Here is a 21,905-nt window from a genome sequence, read left to right as displayed (position 1 = left end):
GGCCTGGGAACACTAAAACTTAAACCCAAACTCTAACACACAGGTCAATACATGACTTGATCATGATCATGTGGCGTACAATCATACCCACTGACATCAGCAGGGGTCATCTACAGACCACAGGCTACCTTCTTTAACAAGTTTGAAAACTGTTTGCGTAAACATTCTGTAATTATTGATCGGACACCTCTCAAGGTTACTGTGACCTTGACCTTGACTTTGACCTTTACCTACTGACTACCAAAATAATAGGAGTCAACCACTGACCTCCTAAAGGCCGATGTAACCAAAAGTGTCGACTTACCGATGTACAGATATCGGCACAAATTTACTCTGTCGACGTTTACTCTACCCATGTTACTGATACAGCTCAATTAGTAGTGTAGTAGAACAATATATTCTGGCTATCTCCATTTGCTCTACCAATGTTACTGATACAGCTCAATTTGTATTGTAGTAGAACAATATATTCTGGCTATCTGCGTTTGCTCTACCCATGTTACTGATACAGCTCAATTAGTATAATTGTAGAAGAACAATAAATTTCTGCTCTACATATGTTACTTATACAGCTCAACTAGTATAGTAGTAAAACAATATATTCTGGCTGTCTGCATTTGCTCTATCCATGCTACTGATACAGCTCAATTAATATTGTAGTAGAACAATATATTTCTGGCTATCTGCGTTTATTCTTCCCGCGTTACAGCTCAAATAATTTTGTAGTAGAACAATATATTTCTGGCTATCTGCGTTTACTCTACCCACGTTACAGCTCAATTAGTATTGTAGTAGAACAATATATTCTGGCTTTCAGCGTTTGTTGTACCCATGTTACTGGTACAGCTCAATTAGTAGCGTAGTAGAACAATATATTCTGGCTATCTGCGTTTGCTCTATCCATGCTACTGATACAGCTCAATGAATATTGTAGTAGAACAATATATTTCTGTCTATCTGCGTTTATTCTTCCCGCGTTACAGCTCAATTAATTTTGTAGTAGAACAATATATTTCTGGCTATCTGCGTTTACTCTACCCACGTTACAGCTCAATTAATTTTGTAGTAGAACAATATATTTCTGGCTATATCCGTTTACTCTACCCACGTTACAGCTCAATTAGTATTGTAGTAGAACAATATATTCTGGCTTTCAGCGTTTGTTGTACCCATGTTACTGGTACAGCTCAATTAGTAGTATAGTACAACAATATATTATGGCTATCTGCGTTTGCTCTAACCACGTTACTGATACAGCTTAATATGTGTTGTAGTAGAACAATATATTCTGACAGTCTGCGTTGAATTAGTATTGTAGTAGAACAATAATAGTCTGGCTGTTTATGTTTACTCTACCCATGTTACTGAAACAGCTCAATTAGTATTGTAGTAGAACAATATATTCTGGCTATCTGCGTTTTTTCTACCAATGTTACTGATACAGCTCAATTAGTATGGTAGTAAAACAATATATTTTTGTTATCTGCGTTTGCTCTACCCACGTTACTGATACAACTTAATAAGTATTGTAGTAGAACAATATATTCTGGCTTTCTGCGTTTGCTCTACCCATGTTACTGATACAACTTAATAAGTTTTGTAGTAGAACAATATATTCTGGCTTTCTGCGTTTGCTCTACCCATGTTACTGATACAACTTAATAAGTATTGTAGTAGAACAGTGTATTCTGGCTATCTGCGTTTGCTCTACTAAAGTTACTGATACCGCTCAACTAGTATAGTAGTAGAACAATATATTCTGGTTGTCTGCGTTTGCTCTACCAATGTTACTGATACAACTTAATAAGTATTGTAGTAGAACAATATATTCTGGCTGTCTGCGTTTGCTCTACCAATGTTACTGATACAACTTAATAAGTATTGTAGTAGAACAGTATATTCTGGCTGTCTGCGTTTGCTCTACTAAAGTTACTGATACCGCTCAACTAGTATTATAGTAGAACAATATATTCTGGTTGTCTGCGTTTGCTCTACCAATGTTACTGATACAGCTCAACTAGTATTATAGTAGTAGAACATTCAAACATGGCTCGATTTGATTTCCAGTTAAACAAAGAAGGATATCAAGCTCTGTATATTCTGCAATAAACAACAGTTGACACATAGACCGGTAAGAGAGCATGATGACGTCATATTGCCACATGACGTCCAATAATTACTCTTTGGGTAAATGAAGTCCAGCATAATATTTATTAAAATATGTCAATGAGCATGTCAGAATGAAAATAATCAAGGCCTTCTTGTGATTTATCATCCAATTTACCATGGTTCATCGTTCAGATGCTTCAGTTTTTAACCACTCGAGCTTACGCCCTCGTGGTTCAATTCCTACGCATCTGAACTCTGAACCGTGGTAAACTAGAAGATAAACCGCTCGAAGGCCTTGATTATTTGTTAAGTATATTCTGGCTGTCTGCATTTGCTCTACCAATGTTACTGATACAGCTCAATTAGTATTGTAGTAGAACAATATATTCTGGCTTTCGGAGTTTGCTCTACCAATGCTACTGATACAGCTCAATAAGTATTGTAGTAGAACAATATATTCTGGCTATCTGCGTTTGCTCTACCAATGTTACTGATACAGCTCAATTAGTATTGTAGTAGAACAATATATTCTGGCTATCTGCATTTGCTCTACCAATGTTACTGATACAGCTCAATAAGTATTGTAGTAAAACAGTATATTCTGGCTATCTGAGTTTGCACTACCAATGTTACTCATACAGCTCAATTAGTATTGTAGTAGAACAGTATATTCTGGCTATATGAGTTTGCTCTACCAATGCTACTGATACAGCTCAATTAGTATTGTAGTAGAACAATTTATTCTGGCTATCTGCGTTTGCTCTACCCATGTTACTGATACAGCTCAATTAGTATTGTTACAGTAGTAGAACAATATATTCTGGCTACCTGCGTTTGCTCTACCCATGTTACAGATACAGCTTAATAAGTATTGTAGTAGAACAATATATTCTGTCTATCTGCGTTTGCTCTACCAATGTTACTGATACAGCTCAAACTAGTATAGTAGTAGAACAGTATAATATTATTCTGGCTGTCTGCATTTGCTCTACCAATGTTACTGATATAGGTAACACAGTATTGTAGTACATTAGCATTATACTGGCTATCTCTGTTTACTTTACACATGTTACTGATACAAATTAAACAATACTTATAACTTACAGTGGTTCTAACTGACCAGTCAGAGAGCTGCATTTTAAAGTATCTGCCAATTTCCACAGTATATTTTACAATGAACATATAGTGACTTTAAAAATAATTATCACACTATTTCAGAAGTCAAATTAGATTTTTGACTGCGCTTGCTTCAGACAATGCCACAAACTACAAAATTTCAAAGTTTCATTGAGATAATATATGGATTTAATACTTTGATTTTAGTTTAAATTTTGATATTTTACACAAAGAGTCTATGACAAAGTCCAAGTAAAATGTAATCACTACCAAAGTGAAATTAGTATCATTCCGCAATGTTCCAGACATGTTAAAATTATGAATTGTTTTCTGGAGGAAAAAAAAGACATAATGTTAAGACTTTAAAAGATTTTATTGGTAAATGAAGTGTTCATATTTGAACAGCAAAAAAAGAGAGAAATACTTGTGTACTGACAGGTTCACACATTATTTTCAGTCATGATTTAAGTTAAACTACTGTATAATTTTCATCAAAGACTTTAATCTGCAGTAACATCATCAGATTATTTGTGACAATAAAACATAAGAACATGGCTTAGCCATCATTCTTTACAAGACTGGAGAATAGTCAACAAGAAGTGTGTAAAACTAAATTATAAGTTTTATAATGATCCATCTTAAATTACAGCCAATGTATTAGTTCCTACTATAAACTAGTTCAGGAGACAAATTAAATCCCTTTATTCCTACAAGCATACATGTAAATAAAAATATGACAAAAATTCAAAATTTTCAAGAAGCAGTTTGCATGTAAAATAAAAATGACTCCTGATATGCTATAAATGTTTTGAAAAATATTTTAAACTTCACAAAAAAATTGCTTTTCTTCTTTACTGCTGACACATACTGTTTAAGCAAAAAATGTTAACGGATGTAAAATAAAACATGAGATTTTTATGAAGGTTTATCCAGAAGTAATCTTACTTCGTCCATTGCATATTTATTCAACGTTGCATTATTATACAAACTTGATCAAAATGTAAGCTAATTCAACCACGATTACATGGATAAATATTTTTAGTTTTCAAAATATAGAACTTCAAAGTTCATCCCTCACGACATTTCACCTTAAGCAAAATGACAATTCTATCAAAATTGCAATTAAAAAAACATTTTTGTTTAAGACAATCACTAACTGATATCAAAACAATACACCTATTGATATGAAATTATAATGATGTGTTATTGCGACTTTCAACATTCAACCGTGAAAACTATAGTGGCATCCCCGCAGATTAAAGTGCATTATGTAATGCTAAGACCTGTTATTGCTTATTGTCCACATATGAATTTCTGACGTCAATAATGTCATTGACGTGCGGCGATCTTCGTTACCATGCTTTCTGTGCATGTCGATATCTTGATAATTAAGCAACAATTTTTTGTGACATTTTCAAAAAATATTACAAATAGATCAAGGTACTTGAGCGGGAATTTATGTTGTTTTCATTTCATTATACACATTTTTATGGCTCCATTGACATTACTTTTGGATCAACCCTCGTATATTATTAATCCTGTCATACCATCCAACACAAAATTCAACACCACAGTGATGAACCCAGGAACAGTTAAGGAACTGTTCTTTTTTTTTTTTAAATGTTGCTATTATTATGCTTAACAATTGATTTTTTCAGGTAAATAAATAAAGCATGTATATACAAATCTACAAAGATCACATTAAAGGCAAAAACAACAATAAACATTTCTCAAACAATAACAAACACATCTAGAAAAATACAAAAACAGATCAACAATATCACTAAGTGAAAACATTGCATAGTTGAAAACATTATTTATGAACAATACTGGTACATTTACAATAATCTAGATATCAAACATGTTCAATTATCTAGATATCACAAGTGTACAATAATCAGGATATCACATATGTACAATGAACAAGATATCACACATGTACAATGAATAAGATATCACACATGTACAATGAACAAGATATCACACATGTACAATGAATAAGATATCACACATGTACAATGAACAAGATATCACACATGTACAATGAATAAGATATCACATATGTACAATGAACAAGATATCACACATATACAATGAACAAGATATCATGCATGTACAATGAATAAGATATCATGCATGTACAATGAACAAGATATCACACATGTACAATGAACAAGATATCACACATGTACAATGAATAAGATATCACACATGTACAATGAACAAGATATCACACATGTACAATGAATAAGATATCACACATGTACAATGAATAAGATATCACACATGTACAATACTGGTACATATACAATAATCTAGATAACAAATCTTTTACAACAAGTGAGGTACTTTGGCGTGTGGAAGAATATGTTTCTTTATTTAAATGACTCTTGGTAAAGATCTTTACTCTATTATCTTTCCTTGACCTTAACTGGTCATATAGATAAATTAAACTTCTACTTTAAAAAAAAAAAATTGTATTCTGTTATGTGTTACCACGGAACCGGAAATGTCAACATTTTTCCATACTGACATTTGGGTGTGTGACGTCATTTAAATGTGTGTTGCTGCATAAATTATTTTTATTTACGTCAGTTTGTCAATTTTATACCGGCCATTGAACAAATTCATAACATTCATATAATATTGATATGTGTAGATACATATATAACGAAAAGATTATAAGCTTTGCATGAAGAAATTTGCACTCGTTCTTTAGCGGAAAAATACTGCGCTCCCCAAGTCACACAATATTTCCGCTGCAGAACTCGTGCATATTTCCCGATACAAAGCTAATTACCTTTAAATATTGTATAGAAATATCAAAAGACACTAACATCAAAGAAATAATAAAAAGAATTGTGTGTAGCCATCTTCTCCAGAAACATGTCATCCTGATCAATTTTTAAAAATGGAAAATGTACATCAAACAGTATACTTTTACTGTTATTTTCGTGTTATATCCAGTGTACCAGTATATGAACAACCCTTGATGCCAACTATAGAAAACAAAGTTAACCTGCTTTCAAAACTGGTTGTTGTTTTTTTCACTATGTACTGCATAATGAATTGATTTCTGGTAAATTTACATATAAAGATAAACTATATAGTCATCTGTATAAAAAAAACTGATTTTCAATTCGAAATTGAGTATTAAGCCAAAAATAGACAAATCTATCTTATTAATGTTATAAATTTCATTTGTTTAGTTTAAACACTTTTACAATGTAAGTTGAAAAAAAAGTTTAGAGTGCCGCGTTGCGCCTTACACTTCCACTCTATATGCAAAGCCACTGATGATGACATAACACAAAAATAAAATTAACTCCCTTTGCTTAAGTAAAGGTCACATAGAGCAGAAACACATTAACATAAAGAAAAATATGAAAAGTTGATATATATTTTTTATAGCAGATCTTTTGATATAATGAGGTAAATTGTGAAGAAAAAAAGAATAGTGAGGTAAGCATTTCTTTGTTTCCTTCATACAGTATTTTTCCTTTATACCACAAAATGGTGTCAAACAAGCTAATTGTTTTCAATGTCACCTTCAAAGAAATCTTCTCTATCATTTTTGTTCCACTTAAATAATATCTAAAATATCCATAAAACAAAACTTTCTGCTCTCAGGCAAATAAATGTAACAAAATATTGAAAAGCTACATTGAGTCATGACTAAATCATTGAAACAATAACATTTAGTGTTTTCATACCTTGTAACAGCATACATAACAAGAGCTGTCTAATGACAGTGCTCCCGACTATCTGGGGCCCTTCCACCTAACAGCAGCTTAATTCCAAAAGTTTTAGAAACATTTTATAACATTCCTTTTCCAAAATGTAAGCCTGACTTATGAACCTTGCCATGTGAGGTCATTCCATGACGCCAAAGACATTGTGGAGAATCTGAAAACATCCGGTGAGTGTAATTCCTGAGAAACATGCTTACATGCGAAACTTTAAGCAAATTTTCTACAATGAAAAGGGGCAAAATAAAAGCTAGAGTTATAGATCTAAACCCATGAGGTCATCTCAAGATGCTAAAAATATGTGTGATGTTTGAAGACATTTGGCCATATAGTTTATGAGAATCCTGCTTACATGTACAACTTGAACCAGGAAGTCTAAGTTTGTATAACTTGTCATGGGTGGTCAACTAATAACGCCAAAGAAATATATGAAGTATGAAAGAAATTGGCCGTGTAGTTTTTTAAAAATCTACTTACATGCAAAACTTTTGTGACTTGGACGCTGATGCAGACAAAAAGGGTTATTACAAAAGCTATATTATTTGAAAAATGGATGTAACATAACTATATAATGTATTTCAAATCTTGATAAAGGCCATAAAGTCAAATATTTAAAACAAGAGGACAATGATGGTCCTGAATCGCTCACCTCTTCCCACATGACCCAGATTTGAGTACGACATCGTTTTTTCTATTATTTGACATAGTGACCTGGTTTTTGAGCTCATGTGACCCAGTTTTGAACTTGACCTAGATATTATCAAGATAAAAATTTTGACCAATTTTCATGAAGATCCATTGAAAAATCTGGTCACAAAGTTTTTCTATTATTTGACCTATTGACCTAGTTTTCAAAGGTACATGACCCTGTTTTGAACTTTACCTAGATATCACCAAGGTGAACATTCTCACTAATTTCTAAATTTTCTATTTTTATATCTACTGGCCTAGTTTTTGACCGCACATGACCCAGTTTTGAAACTGACCTAGATATCATCAAGGTGAACATTCAGATCAATTTTCATGAAGATCCATTGAAAAATATGGCCTCTAGAGAGGTCAAAAGATTTTAATAATTTTAAATCTACTGACCTAGTTTTTGACCACAGTTGACCCAGTTTCAAACTTGACCTAGATATCATCAAGATGAACATTCAGACGAACTTTCATACAGATCCCATGAAAAGTATGGCCTCTAGAGAGGTCACAAGGTTTTTCTATTATTTGACCTACTGACCTAGTTTTTGACTGCATGTGACCCTGTTTCAAACTTGACCTAGATATCATTAAGGTGAACATTCTGACCAATTTTTATGGAGATCATTCACAAGTATGGCCTCTAGAGCGGTCACAAGGTTTTTCTATTTTTAGACCTATTGACCTAGTTTTTGACCGCACATGACCCTGTTTCGGACTTCACCCAGATATCATCAAGATGAACATTCAGACCAATTTTCATACAGATCCCATGAAAAATATGGCCTTTAGAGAGGTCACAAGGTTTTTCTATTATTTGACCTACTGACCTAGTTTTTGATGACACGTGACCCACTTTCGAACTTGACCTAGATATCATCAAGATGAACATTCAGACCAACTTTCATACAGATCCCATGAAAAATATGGCCTCTAGAGAGATCACAAGTTTTTCTATTATTTGACCTACTGACCTAGTTTTTGAAGGCACGAGACACAGTTTCGGACTTGACCTAGATATCATCAAGGTGAACGTATTGACCAATTTTCATGAAGATCTTGTGAAATATATAGCCTCTAGAGAGGTCACAAGGTTTTTCTATTTTTAAACCTACTGATCTAGTTTTTGATGGCACGTGACCCAGTTTCCAACTTGACCTAGATATTATCAAGGTGAACATTCTGACCAATTTTCATGAAGATCTTGTGAAATATATGATCTCTAGAGAGGTCACAAGGTTTTTCTATTTTTAGACCTACTGACCTAGTTTTTGACGGCATGTGACACAGTTTCGAACTTGACCTAGATATCATCAAGATGAACATACTGACCAACTTTCATAAAGATCCCATGAAAAATGTGACCTCTAGAGTGGTCACAAGCAAAAGTTTACGGACGCACGCACGCATGCACGGACGACGGACACCGCGCAATCACAAAAGCTCACCTTGTCACTTTGTGACAGGTGAGCTAAAAACATACCGGTACTTGTTTTTATAGTATGTACTGGGATAAAATAAAATTTGCAAATACTTTTTTGTCAAGAAAGACAATTTTCTCTCTGAAAATGTATCAAGATAGCAACAACAATATAGCACAAACTATTGCATCTGAAATAACAGACGGAAATGACAAAAACTGTCCTAGCTCCTATTAAATAAAGGAGTTGACATTGGTGTGTTATCCATTGAAAATTTGAGCAATTCACTTAGCTATAACCACTCAAACACTCATGACTAAGTTCCAATCTCGTGTTGAATTTCATTGAAGGTACAGCTTTAAACGCAGTTAGATGTACATGACAGAATGAACTGACACAAAACAACAACATATACTAGTACAAAGTAAATGCATTAACAAATTATGAACACAGTTCATTGTAGCAGTCAAAAACACAGTTCATTGCAACAGTTATACACAATTCCACAGCAAAGCCAACATGATACATATGTGTAGTACGTTGAAATATATTAATTTGAGCAGATCAAACATGTTTTTTTCCGGACAATCAATATAGCATTCACCTAACTAAAATAGCGTACAACATAATTATATCAAAAGGTGGAGAACATATTTGTAAAAAACATGCATGCAATTGAAGTGCTCTCACTCTCTGCATAAGTTCCCAGGATGTTGACACTTTCTGGCTATACCTGCATAAGCATATATATATATATTCAAAAGGCAATCAATAAATTTATTTATTTATTTATTTGGGTTTTAAGGCGCACCAACACAGTATAGGTTATATGGCACCAAACAGGACTACAAATTTTGGTTTCACATCTCATTTACATCGAAATAAAAACATGAGGTATGGAATCAAAATTTGCATACCTGTTGGAATCACAGTTACAGCAAAACCAAGTGTTAAGACCCTATTAGTCGCCTCTTACAATCATGTAAGGGTAAGGCAGTGGTTCCAATTCTTTTCATACACAGATCGTCCCAGAACCACATGGGGCAATCAATAAATTAAAGGGACTGGACTCCAGATTGTGGCTGAATATGATCTTTTTCTAAATTAAAGTTTGGTCATATTATGAACATTAGAACATGACTTTTTATTTCTGAACAATCTTACAAAATGCGAAATCAAGAAAAAAGAAATTCAAAGTTGGAAATCGAACACGGACCGCCTCAGCAAGAAAAATTTTCCTACCTTCTTGACCAACACACCATTTAGGAATATGTACATAATGATTGTTAAACATAAAGCTCTATAATTAAGGCAATTTACCTCCGTTGCAAATGCTTTTCAATTCTGAATGAAAAAGTTAGTAAAAACAACTAATTCTCCTGTATTTCCAGAACATATAATCAGTCAGTAGCTATGTTTTAAAGCCTAGGTTCTTAAGAAAAATGGCAATAGTTTCCTGATATCTAAAAATGTTCTTTTTATTACTCAATATTGTTGTACCATCTGGAGGTCAGTGCTATTAAGATAAGTTAGAAGTTAATTTTCTTAATAAGAAGCCACTACCACCCTATCAACCTAAGGTTTGATCAAATAAGCATTAAAAAAATCATTGCTAAAGAAAAATAAAACAATGTTGCAAAATGAATTACAATAAACCACTAAATACCCTAAATGGAATCTATCACAGAAAAACAATGGAAATGATAATACTGGACGGAATCTAATCAAACAGCAAACTTGACAATAAATGCAAAATAAACAGCAACTCTCAGCACTATTAATTAACCTTTACCCTGCTAAATTTCTAAAATGGACTGGTCCATCATTCAATTTGGGCAGCATCACTTATTACTCAAAGGGGTGTTCACTGAAAATTTACTGACTAAACAGCTAACATGGATGTGCAGGCTGATCTTGGTCTGCAGTAAGGTTGCAAAGGCAAATCACTTGCCTCCAGCAGGTTAAGGGTTAATCATTCTACTTTCTAGTAAAATCTTGTCACAGGAAGCACTGACATAGTCATCTGATAAAACAGCTGTCTACATTTGTCCTGTTTATAAAATATTGCTACAATAAAATTTCTCGTTTCATGGGTAAATTAATCTATAAATATAAATACATCATTTTGATCATATAAATACATCGTTTCCATCATTCTTTAGTTCAGGCAGTTACACACACAATTTAAGTAACAAGTACTGGATAGATAAAACACAAGATTAAAATATTAAATCATAGTTTCACATTTAGTCTGGATATGAAAGCTAGTTTCACATTTACTCTGGATGTCCAAGATTATTAATTTTCATGCGCACTCTTTTCAGAAAAAATAATTATCCAACTGTCAAGTTATTATACTTCAGTCTATAACTAAGTTATGTAAATGAGTTATGCTGCTTTAAAGCTACTCGCCCCCAGTTTGGGTAAAATTTTAGTACACATGACACTGAAAAATGATGAAGTGGGTGAAAATAAAAATTAGATATTTGTAAAATGCAAGAAGTATGTAAAGTTTCAGTATTATTTCAAAAGCATTGCAATGGTTTACTATCTCCTGCACAATATATTTGGATATTTATAAGAATATGTTGCAAAAATCTTATGACAATAAAATTGTTCCACTAGTCACTTATAGAGTACTCAGTTTTTATGGATTTTTGAGAGAAATTTCTTTTGGCCTAAAATGTGTGGGTTATTCCCTTTAAATGCAGACTAAACATTTAAGAAAAAACAATATTAACTACTAGCCACTGGAAATTTGGTTCTTTTTCACAAAATTTAGGCTTTAATATATAGCCTAAATGGGCTACTGCCAAAACTTTAACAATGATCATTGACAGTAGAATAAAACTCTGTAAAAAAAAAAGTAAATTCTTCATAACAGGTTGGCCCGACATGTCTAGTATCACTTGGTAAAGAAACAATTCCTAGAAAACTCAGATAAATCATGGTCACACTTTTATTACATCTTACTCAAATGTATTTCTTAACCTAGCAAACTACTTTTAAACAAGAAATAGACTGCCAAAGTTGTAAGAATTATTTTATTTTGTTGTTGTTGTTGGGTTGCATCCACACAAGTATAGGTAATATGGCGACTTTTTTAAGAATTAAAGAACCCATTTCACAAATGTCTCCAATATATATAGCCATTCAATAAGAGTATACTGTAGGATAATCACATTTTGATAACGTTTTTGTGTATAGTAAAATCCTACAATGTAGACTTTAATGAACTTTTCAGTTCTAGTTTTAACTATTTTCTATCATATGATTATGTAAGGTTATTATACATTAAATATAATTTGTTGTTATATTTATCAAAGATAGTAGTGTTGCCAGATTTGTCAATTTGGGCGTAAGTTGCCATTTATTTGTGTCGTGTTTTACATTTCCATATACCTGAACCCAGTTAGATTCTATGTGTTCCAGATGAATACCCTGAACTATGACTTTCACTGTAACAAACTCCCTTATCATAATGATATTAACAAATGAAAAACATTTTTTTCTCAATAATTTTTCATCATCCTCATACTTTATAGTAAGTCAGCACTCAAAATTTGCTCATTTTCCAGTAGATTTTTGTTTACATTTCAATTGTGAAAGAAGGTCTTTCCTCTTTAACTTTGTCAATATTTCTAACACTTGTGCAGCCATACATGTGAACAGACTGCAAGCGGCGACAATGTCTTGCCAGTTTAATAAGCGACTGCTCTGTGACATCTGACAGGAAGTTGATCTTCAGTGTCTCCAATCTCTGTCCGCTGAAGTTAGCGATCATTGACACACTGAAAAATACATAAACATGGATCTGTTAGCCAAACTTTAACACTAGAAAATTAAGCTATATACTTTCACCATAATATGAATGTCTGAAATTGTTACACAATAAAACACCAAGCATTCAAGGTCACAACAGGATGACCAAAAATGCTTCAGTTTTCCAGAGTCTTGAGCAACCTAAATATAGAAAATATAACAAGAGGACCATGATGGTCCTGAATCGCTCACCTCTTCCCACATGACCCAGTTTTGAGTATGACATCGTTTTTGACCAACTTTCATGAAGATCCCATGAAAAATGTGACCTCTAGAGTGGTCACAAGGTTTTTCTATTTTTAGACCTACTGACCTAGTTTTTGAAGGCACGTGACCCAGTTTCGAACTTGACCTAGATATCATCAAGATGAACATTCTGACCAACTTTCATAAAGATCCCATGAAAAATGTGACCTCTAGAGTGGTCACAAGGTTTTTCTATTTTTAGACCTACTGACCTAGTTTTTGACCGCACGTGACCCAGTTTCGAACTTGACTAGAAATCATCAAGATGAACATTCTGACCAACTTCATGAAGATCCCAAGAAAAATGTGACCTCTAGAGTGGTCACAAGGTTTTTCTATTTTTAGACCTACTGACCTAGTTTTTGAAGGCACGTAACCCAGTTTCGCACTTGACCTAGATATATTCAAGATGAACATTCTGACCATTTTTCATGAAGATCCCATGAAAAATGTGACCTCTAGAGTGGTCACAAGGTTTTTCTATTTTTAGACTACTGACCTAGTTTTTGACCGCACGTCACCCAGTTTCGAACTTGACCTAGATATCATCAAGATGAACATTCTGACCATTTTTCATGAAGATCCATGAAAATGTGACCTCTAGAGTGGTCACAAGGTTTTTCTATTTTTAGACCTACTGACCTAGTTTTGACCGCACGTGACCCAGTTTCGAACTTGACCTAGATATCATCAAGATGAACATTCTGACCAACTTTCATGAAGATCCATGAAAAATGTGACCTCTAGAGTGGTCACAAGGTTTTTGTATTTTTAGACCTACTGACCTAGTTTCTGAAGGCACGTGACCCAGTTTCGAATTGACCTAGATATCATCAAGATGAACATTCTGACCAACTTTCATAAAGATCCCATGAAAAATGTGACCTCTAGAGTGGTCACAAGGTTTTTCTATTTTTAGACCTACTGACCTAGTTTTGACTCCACGTGACCCAGTTTCGAACTTGACCTAGATATCATCAAGATGAACATTCTGACCAACTTCATGAAGATCCCATGAAAAATGTGACCTCTAGAGTGGTCACAAGGTTTTTCTATTTTTAGACCTACTGACCTAGTTTTTGACCACACGTGACCCAGTTTCGAACCTGACCTAGATATCATCAAGATGAACAATCGACCAACTTTCATGAAGATCCCATGAAAAAAATGTGACCTCTAGAGTGGTCACAAGGTTTTTCTATTTTTAGACCTACTGACCTAGTTTTTGAACGCACGTGACCCAGTTTCGAACTTGACCTAGATATCATCAAGATGAACATTCTGACCAACTTTCATGAAGATCCCATGAAAAATGTGACCTCTAGAGTGGTCACAAGGTTTTTCTATTTTTAGACCTACTGACCTAGTTTTTGACTGCACGTGACCCAGTTTCGAACTTGACCTAGATATCATCAAGATGAACATTCTGACCAACTTTCATGAAGATCCCATGAAAAATGTGACCTCTAGAGTGGTCACCAAGGTTTTTCTATTTTTAGACCTACTGACTAGTTTTTGACTTCACGTGACCCAGTTTCGAACTTGACCTAGATATCATCAAGATGAACATTCTGACCAATTTTCATGAAGATCACATGAAAAATGTGACCTCTAGAGTGGTCACAAGGTTTTTCTATTTTTAGACCTACTGACCTAGTTTTTGACCGCACGTGACCCAGTTTCGAACTTGACCTAGATATCATCAAGATGAACATTCTGACCAATTTTCATAAAGATCCCATGAAAAATGTGACCTCTAGAGTGGTCACAAGCAAAAAGTTTACGGACGCACGGACGCAGGAACACGACAGATTCAGGTACAACGGCATACAAAATGCTCCGTTTCACTTGGAACATATAGACTTAAAAACTTGAGCAAGTCTTAGGCCAGCTTTTATTTTCTCATACATGCCACTTAATTTCCTAGTCAAATAGATGAGTCTAAACATCAGAACATCAGTATTGCTATTCAATACAAGCATAACTCCTATATGTAATATAAACCTACCTTCTATGAGTACAATTTGTTGAGCTTATATCTATATGTCTAAGGTTTGTACAGGTGTTAACCAATGCCCGAATACTTCCATCTGTTATATTCTTACAACCACACAGATCTATACTCCTGCAACATGAACATGAAGTCACATAATGATCTTTAAAACGTAAACAATAAAATCAGTTGGCTATAGCACAGTCACATAAAATTCACTTGCAGTATATATTCTTCTGCACACTCTCTAATTCAAAATATGAGTAGTAAGGAAGTGTGAGAAGGGAAAACATATACCTGTAAGTGTGAGGAACATCCAGACAAAAGTCAAGGATAATATAATACTCAAAACTATTTTGTGTTTGAAAGAAATGTCTATCATTATCTTTATCCAGCCTGAGCTATGATACCTTAACACAAACTAGAAAATAATGAATGTGTCATTAAATATATACTCAACACAGGTTACCCAAAAACTTAAAGCACGTTCATAAAGTAAAATTCAGAATTTTCACAAAGGGTCTACACACCATGTGTGATTGTCTGTGAAAGCATGCAGGAATGATATAAAATACTGAAAGAGAAATTAAAAATTAACCAGGTGCCTAGTGTAAATGTGTAAATGACACCCCACCTTGTCAGGGGATATAGAAATATTAACAAACCTTATATCGGTGAGGTAGGTAGAGATTTCCAGTATGGATACATCAGTGATATTTGGACAGTTGGCCAGGGACAGATGTTTGAGCCTTCCACAGTTCTTCACTACTCGTCTCATACAGTTATCTTTGATCTGTTTACATCCCCTCAAGTCCAGCGACTCTACACGACCCAGACTTGTAGATAGTTGTGATATACATGAGTCTGTCAACTACAATAGAAATACTAGGTGTTTTTGTCATAAAAAAACATATGTGTCCCCCCTATGTATACCTTTAGCTGACAGCCATCTTGTGCAGTGAAGCGGAACCTGTCAGCAATATGCACAACTAGACTTGGTACTGATCACTCCTATGAAGTTTCATCGAAATCTGTCCAGCAGTTTGGCCTGTGAAAGCCGGACAAGATCTTTCTATTTTTAGCTCTGGTGGCCATTTTGTGCAGCAAAGCAGAACGTGCCGGCGACATGCATGACTAGGGTTGGTACTGATCACTCCTGTGAAGTTTCATCAAAATCCAGCTAGAAGTTTGACCTGTGAAAGCCGGACAAGATTTTTCTATATTCAGCTCTAGCCGCCATTTTGTGCAGTGAAGCAGAACGTGTCAGTGATATGCACAACTAGGCTTGGTATTGATCACTCCTGTGAAGTTTCGTCGAAATCGGGCCAGCAGTTTGACCTGTGGAAACCAGACAAGATTTTTCTATTTTTAGCTCTTGTGGCCATTTTGTGCAGCGAAGTGGAACGTGTCGGCAATATGCAAAACTAGGCTTGGTACAGATCACTCCTGTAAAGTTTCGTCGAAATCCGGCCAGCAGTTTGACTTGTGAAAGCCCGACAAGCTTTATGCAGACGGACGGATAGACCGGGAAGGCAAAAACAATATGTCTCCCCCACATGACAGGTACAAATTAACACACATCTGCCCACCATGCTTGCATTAAACCTCTATTAGCAAAGACATAAACTTTAAGAAGTTCAGTCTCGCCTATCTGCATGACGACTTTCTAAAACTGTTACTCTTAACCCTTAACATGCTTGACAGGATTGATTCTGCCTTTGCGACCAGTGTAGATCATGAGCAGACTGCACATCTGTGCAGTCTGATCAAGATCTGCACTGCTTGCCATTCAGACAGTATCTTTTTGGTAATTACACCTTTTATACAGTTAACGGTACTGTCCAAATTGAAAGATGGACAAGTTCATTATAGAAATTTAGCAGTTTAAGGGTTAAACACTATTTCCAAAATCCATAAACTTTTCCTTATGAATAATTTACCTTATAGCACTGTCCTAGACTGAGGGTTAGGAGGTTAATACAGTTGTTAGCGACTGATCTAAGTCCTCTAGGAGATAGATTGAAGCATCCAAACATCTCAAGGACACGGAGGTGACAGCCATGTTTCTTCATCACAGTCTCAAGTCCATCATTACTGATTGCACTACAACCATTGATACACAAGCTCTCAAGTCTGAAACAGATATCACTTTTCCATATTAAAGAAATAATATTTCATTCTAACATAGAACCGCAGAAACTGTCATTTCTTACGAAAGTTTTAACACAAGCATAAGTATATGTAAACTAGAGCTATCACTAAAGGTGATGAATGTACCCCCCGCATGCACTGACACAGTACACTGCAATTTGACGCACACAAGATTGCATAATTATGTGGACTGTATGTATACAGTATAGTAACAAAAAACAAAGTCCCATAACTATGCAGAATATTTATCTAAAAGAATGTAACATGCACCATGCACAACTAGTGTTGGTACTGATCACTTGTGTGAAGTTTCATTAAATTGTGTGTAAGGGTTTGGTAGATTAGGCATGCACAAGATTGCATATGCAGACTGCATGTACATAGTATGTTAACAAGAAACAAAGTCCCATAACTCTGCAATTTTTGTCGCTGAAAGAACCTAACATGCCCCATACACAACTACTGTTGTTACTGATCACTTGTGTGAAGTTTCATTAAATTGTGTCAAGGGGATGAGGAGAGATGGTGCGCACAAGATTGTGTCTATGTATATAGTATAGTAACAAAAAAACAAAGTCCCATAACTCTGCAAATTTTTTTTCTAAAAGAACCTAACATGCCCCATACACAACTACTGTTGGTACTGATCACTTGTGTGATGTTTCATTAAATTGTGTCAAGGGGATGAGGAGAGATGGTGCGCACAAGATTGTGTCGTGTCTATGTATATAGTATAGTAACAAAAAAACAAAGTCCCATAACTCTGCAAATTTTTTTTCTTAAAGAACCTAACATGCCCCATGCACAACTACTGTTGGTACTGATCACTTGTGTGATGTTTCATTAAATTGTGTCAAGGGGATGAGGAGAGATGGTGCGCACAAGATTGTGTCTATGTATATAGTATAGCAACAAAAAAACAAAGTCCCATAACTCTGCAATTTTTTTTTCTAAAAGAACCTAACATGCCCCATGCACAACTACTGTTGGTACTGATCACTTGTGTGAAGTTTCATTAAATTCTGTCAAGGGGATAAGGAGAGATGGTGCGCACAAGATTGCGTCTACGGACAGACGGACAGACAGACAGACGGACGGACAGACAGACAGACAGACAGACCGACAGACAGACGGACAGACAGACAGACAGACAACCTGAAACCAGTATACCCCCCTTACAACTTTGTTGTCGGGGGGTACAACAAGGCCATCATCTGCTTTTTAAATACCCATTTATATATGCACATTCAATGGTAAAATGTAAACATACTAAGGCCCTATAAAGCATAAATAAAATAAGTTTGAGAAACATCTTAAGGCCATATAAAGCATTAATAAAATAAATTTGAGAGAAAATGCATGCTTAGTAACATCAAAATTTATTAAACTAACATTTTAAAACATCTTATGCCAGATATATATTAATGCATGTTTGTTTTCTGTCATATCAAGAGTAAACTCCCTTGGGATAAATCAGTGCCCTCGCCCTTACTAGCTCAAGCACCAATCAATTACTCAGATGTTATGATAAAATCACGAAAAAAAACAAGAGGGCCATGACGGCCCTGTATCGCTCACCTGAGTACCATTGCTAAAAATGATATGATCATTTCAATCCAATCTCATTAGAAGCTGCTAAGGTGTATTCATTTAGATAAAAAATAAAGGGAGGTAATTTGTCATAAATTCAGTCAATATGTATCCTCACTGATTGTCAATCTGTTGACATAAATGAATTTTCAGATCAGTATCTTCATTAGTTATGGAGATATACCCATTTCAATTTGAAATAAAGGGAGGTAATTTGACATAAAATCAGTCCATAGTTATCTACCCTGATTGTCTCAGTCCAACTAATGACAATAATGAAATTTCAAATAAGTCCTATAAGTACTTACTGATATAAATCCATTTTGATTACAATCAGGGGAGGTAATCTGATATAAAATAACTCTGGAACCTACAACTGGATCTGACAGATTCGTCATGGAATCCAAGATTTATTGTTGTTGAAGATATTTTGAAAGTTTGTATCAAATCAAACCATAAATGAAGTCTCAATATGGCTGCAATAGCCAAAATAGCAAATTTTGGACTATTAAGGGGCCATAACTCTGGAGCCCATGATGGAATCTGGCCAGTTCAACAAAGACACCAAGGTCTTGTGGTGATACAAATTGTGTGCAAGTCTGGTTAAAATCAAATCATGAATGAAGCTGCTATTGTGCAGACAAGGTCAAAATAGCTAATTTCGGCCCTTTCAGGGGCCATTACTCTGGAACCCATAATGGGATCTGGCCAGTTCAAGAAAGGAACCGAGTTCTTATGGTGATACAAGTTGTGTGCAAGTTTGGTTAAAAAAAATCATAAATGAAACCACTATCGCGCAGACAAGAAATTGTTGACGGACGCACGCACGCACAGACGACGGACGAAGGGTGATCACAAAAGCTCACCTTGTCACTATGTGACAGGTGAGCTAAAAACAACAACAAAAAAAAAAACAAACAATGTAATATTCCTACAAATATAATCCCTTTATCCAACAAAACAACAGAATGGTTACTGGACGTTTTCACAAGAAATCATGTCATCACCGTAATAAGAACATCAAATACGTATAATGTAAAACTGCAAAGAAAGCCTCTTCATTAGAGTACAGGAGGCTTTGGGTTACCGTATTTTATTTCTTACCGGTACTTAAAGATATGAATGGACAATAACATACAGTGAAATTATTTAATATTCTTGGGGGACTAAATTTTTTGGCCATCCACCATTTAAATCTCAAAAAACAAGCAAAATTCCATATAAACTTTGAAATCCGAATGTTTAACCATCCCCCTCCCCACCCTGTTCATAAAATAGTCCTGAACAGACTCCATCAAACCAAGTCTGCTACTTTGTTTTGCTTGGTTGCATTCTACACTTCCAAAGGATCTTCTAAGATTCTGTTAACTATCACAACAGCAGTCTTTAAATGCTGAAAGAAGTCTCTGCATACTTGGATTCAGTGTTGTTATATTTTCTGGTTCACTGGGATGATAGAGTCCATTCAATGTTTATGCACAAGAGAGTTTGTCTTAAGCGGGTGCTAGAGAACACGAGAGGTGTTGCAGTTTCCACTACCTCTCATGAACAGATTCAAACAAACATTAGTTTGCCATTAATTTTGCTTGGTTGCTTTCTATTCTTCCAAAGGATCTTCTTATAGATTTTATGAGTCTTTTTTGCAAACAAAATTGTATGTATGTATGTATTATGTGTTTGCATTAAGTCCAGTTACCTGTAACAGCTGTTAGAGATTGCCATGAGACCACTGTCAGTCAGACTACACCAGCTAGCATCAACATGTGTCAGATTGTGACATCGTGCCGCGGCATGAAGTAACAAACTATCACCATTCAGAGCTCCTCGACTACAACGTGATATATTCAACTCCTACAATGGTAATATAAGATAGCATTTATGATTTATTTGAGCCATGCCATGGGAAAACCAACATAGTGGGTGTGCGACCAGCATGGATCCAGACCAGCCTGCGCATCCGCGCAGTCTGGTCAGGATCCATGCTGTTCGCTAACAGTTTCTCCAATTCCAATAGGCTTTAAAAGCGAACAGCATGGAGCCTGACCAGACTGCGCGGATGCGCAGGCTGGTCTGGATCCATGCTGGTCGCACACCCACTATGTTGGTTTTCCCATGGCATGGCTCATTTATATAATAGGGTTATTATAACAGCACTTTGGTCTTTAATGCTGTATTTGGCTCAGGTCAGTTTTTCCAGACTGGATCCCAGGAGATGCTTGCACCTAGTGTTATCCGGCCTGGCAACATCTGCAAAAATCTGAATGTATCACTGCAGATCAAAGTATTACTGTTTGAATGACCCATTTATTAAAGACATTACTAGTGTTATATCAGCCAAAATTGACTATAAGTTAAACTAAATGTAAATTTTTTGATGCATGGAGCATCAAGGTGCCATCATCATGTCATTTCTGATTGAATATTTTCACATATTTGATGAGAGCGGAATACAGAGTTTTGTATTCTTTTGTAAAATACATGCAGTATTTCAGACAGAAAATTTGTACAAATATAATAAAATACTCAATCTACAGCAACAGATTTGGAAATTTAAACACTTAGTCACTTGTACATACATTACCAAGAAAACAAATTTTGGTTTAATAGATTTCATTGGCTGTGAAATGCATTAAATGTATACTGAGTATTTACAATCAGATAAAGTCAAAGCATTTCATTCAACAAAAAATTAATTACGAGACTAAAAATGATATATATTCCTTCTGTTTTACATTACATTCTACAGCCTAAGTAAAGCATTTAGGGGTATTCCATATTTTACAAACAATGTGTGTGTTTCAACAGTATTTCAGTTCTGAAACTGCGGGCAGGTAACCTTACCAGTGTTCCTTGATTCTGTACCAGTATAAACCTGTTCTCTGCAAGTAACTGCCAACTTCCTCACATGAATCAGAGGTGGAGGACAAATGATTTCAGACAAATTTTCTTTTATCAAATCTTCACAGAGAACATATGCCTTGCCCGGGATCGAACTCACAATGTACCCTGAGA

The 21,905-nt window shown here is 35.0% G+C and overlaps 1 protein-coding gene across 3 annotated transcripts in view; it reads right to left on the bottom strand.

Annotated features, from left to right (window-relative positions):
* Positions 1-3,579: 3,579 nt before the first annotated feature.
* LOC123535673 (uncharacterized) overlaps positions 3,580-21,905 on the bottom strand; it is a 60,826-nt gene continuing 42,500 nt past the window's right edge. For all 3 annotated transcript variants that reach the window (XM_053528355.1, XM_053528357.1, XM_053528356.1), the window contains 5 exons: positions 20,590-20,744; positions 17,093-17,285; positions 15,818-16,023; positions 15,168-15,284; positions 3,580-12,882 (listed from right to left, as the gene is read on the bottom strand). In XM_053528355.1, the coding sequence (XP_053384330.1) occupies positions 12,681-12,882; positions 15,168-15,284; positions 15,818-16,023; positions 17,093-17,285; positions 20,590-20,744 (873 nt within the window). In that variant the 3' untranslated portion in view covers positions 3,580-12,680. The remainder of the gene's footprint in view (positions 12,883-15,167; positions 15,285-15,817; positions 16,024-17,092; positions 17,286-20,589; positions 20,745-21,905) is intronic.

The sequence above is a fragment of the Mercenaria mercenaria genome, chromosome 17 (genome assembly GCF_021730395.1).
Source record: "Mercenaria mercenaria strain notata chromosome 17, MADL_Memer_1, whole genome shotgun sequence".
Taxonomy (NCBI): domain Eukaryota; kingdom Metazoa; phylum Mollusca; class Bivalvia; order Venerida; family Veneridae; genus Mercenaria; species Mercenaria mercenaria.
The sequence above is the reverse complement of the archived record's forward strand: the minus strand, read 5'-3'. Positions and strand labels throughout refer to the sequence as shown.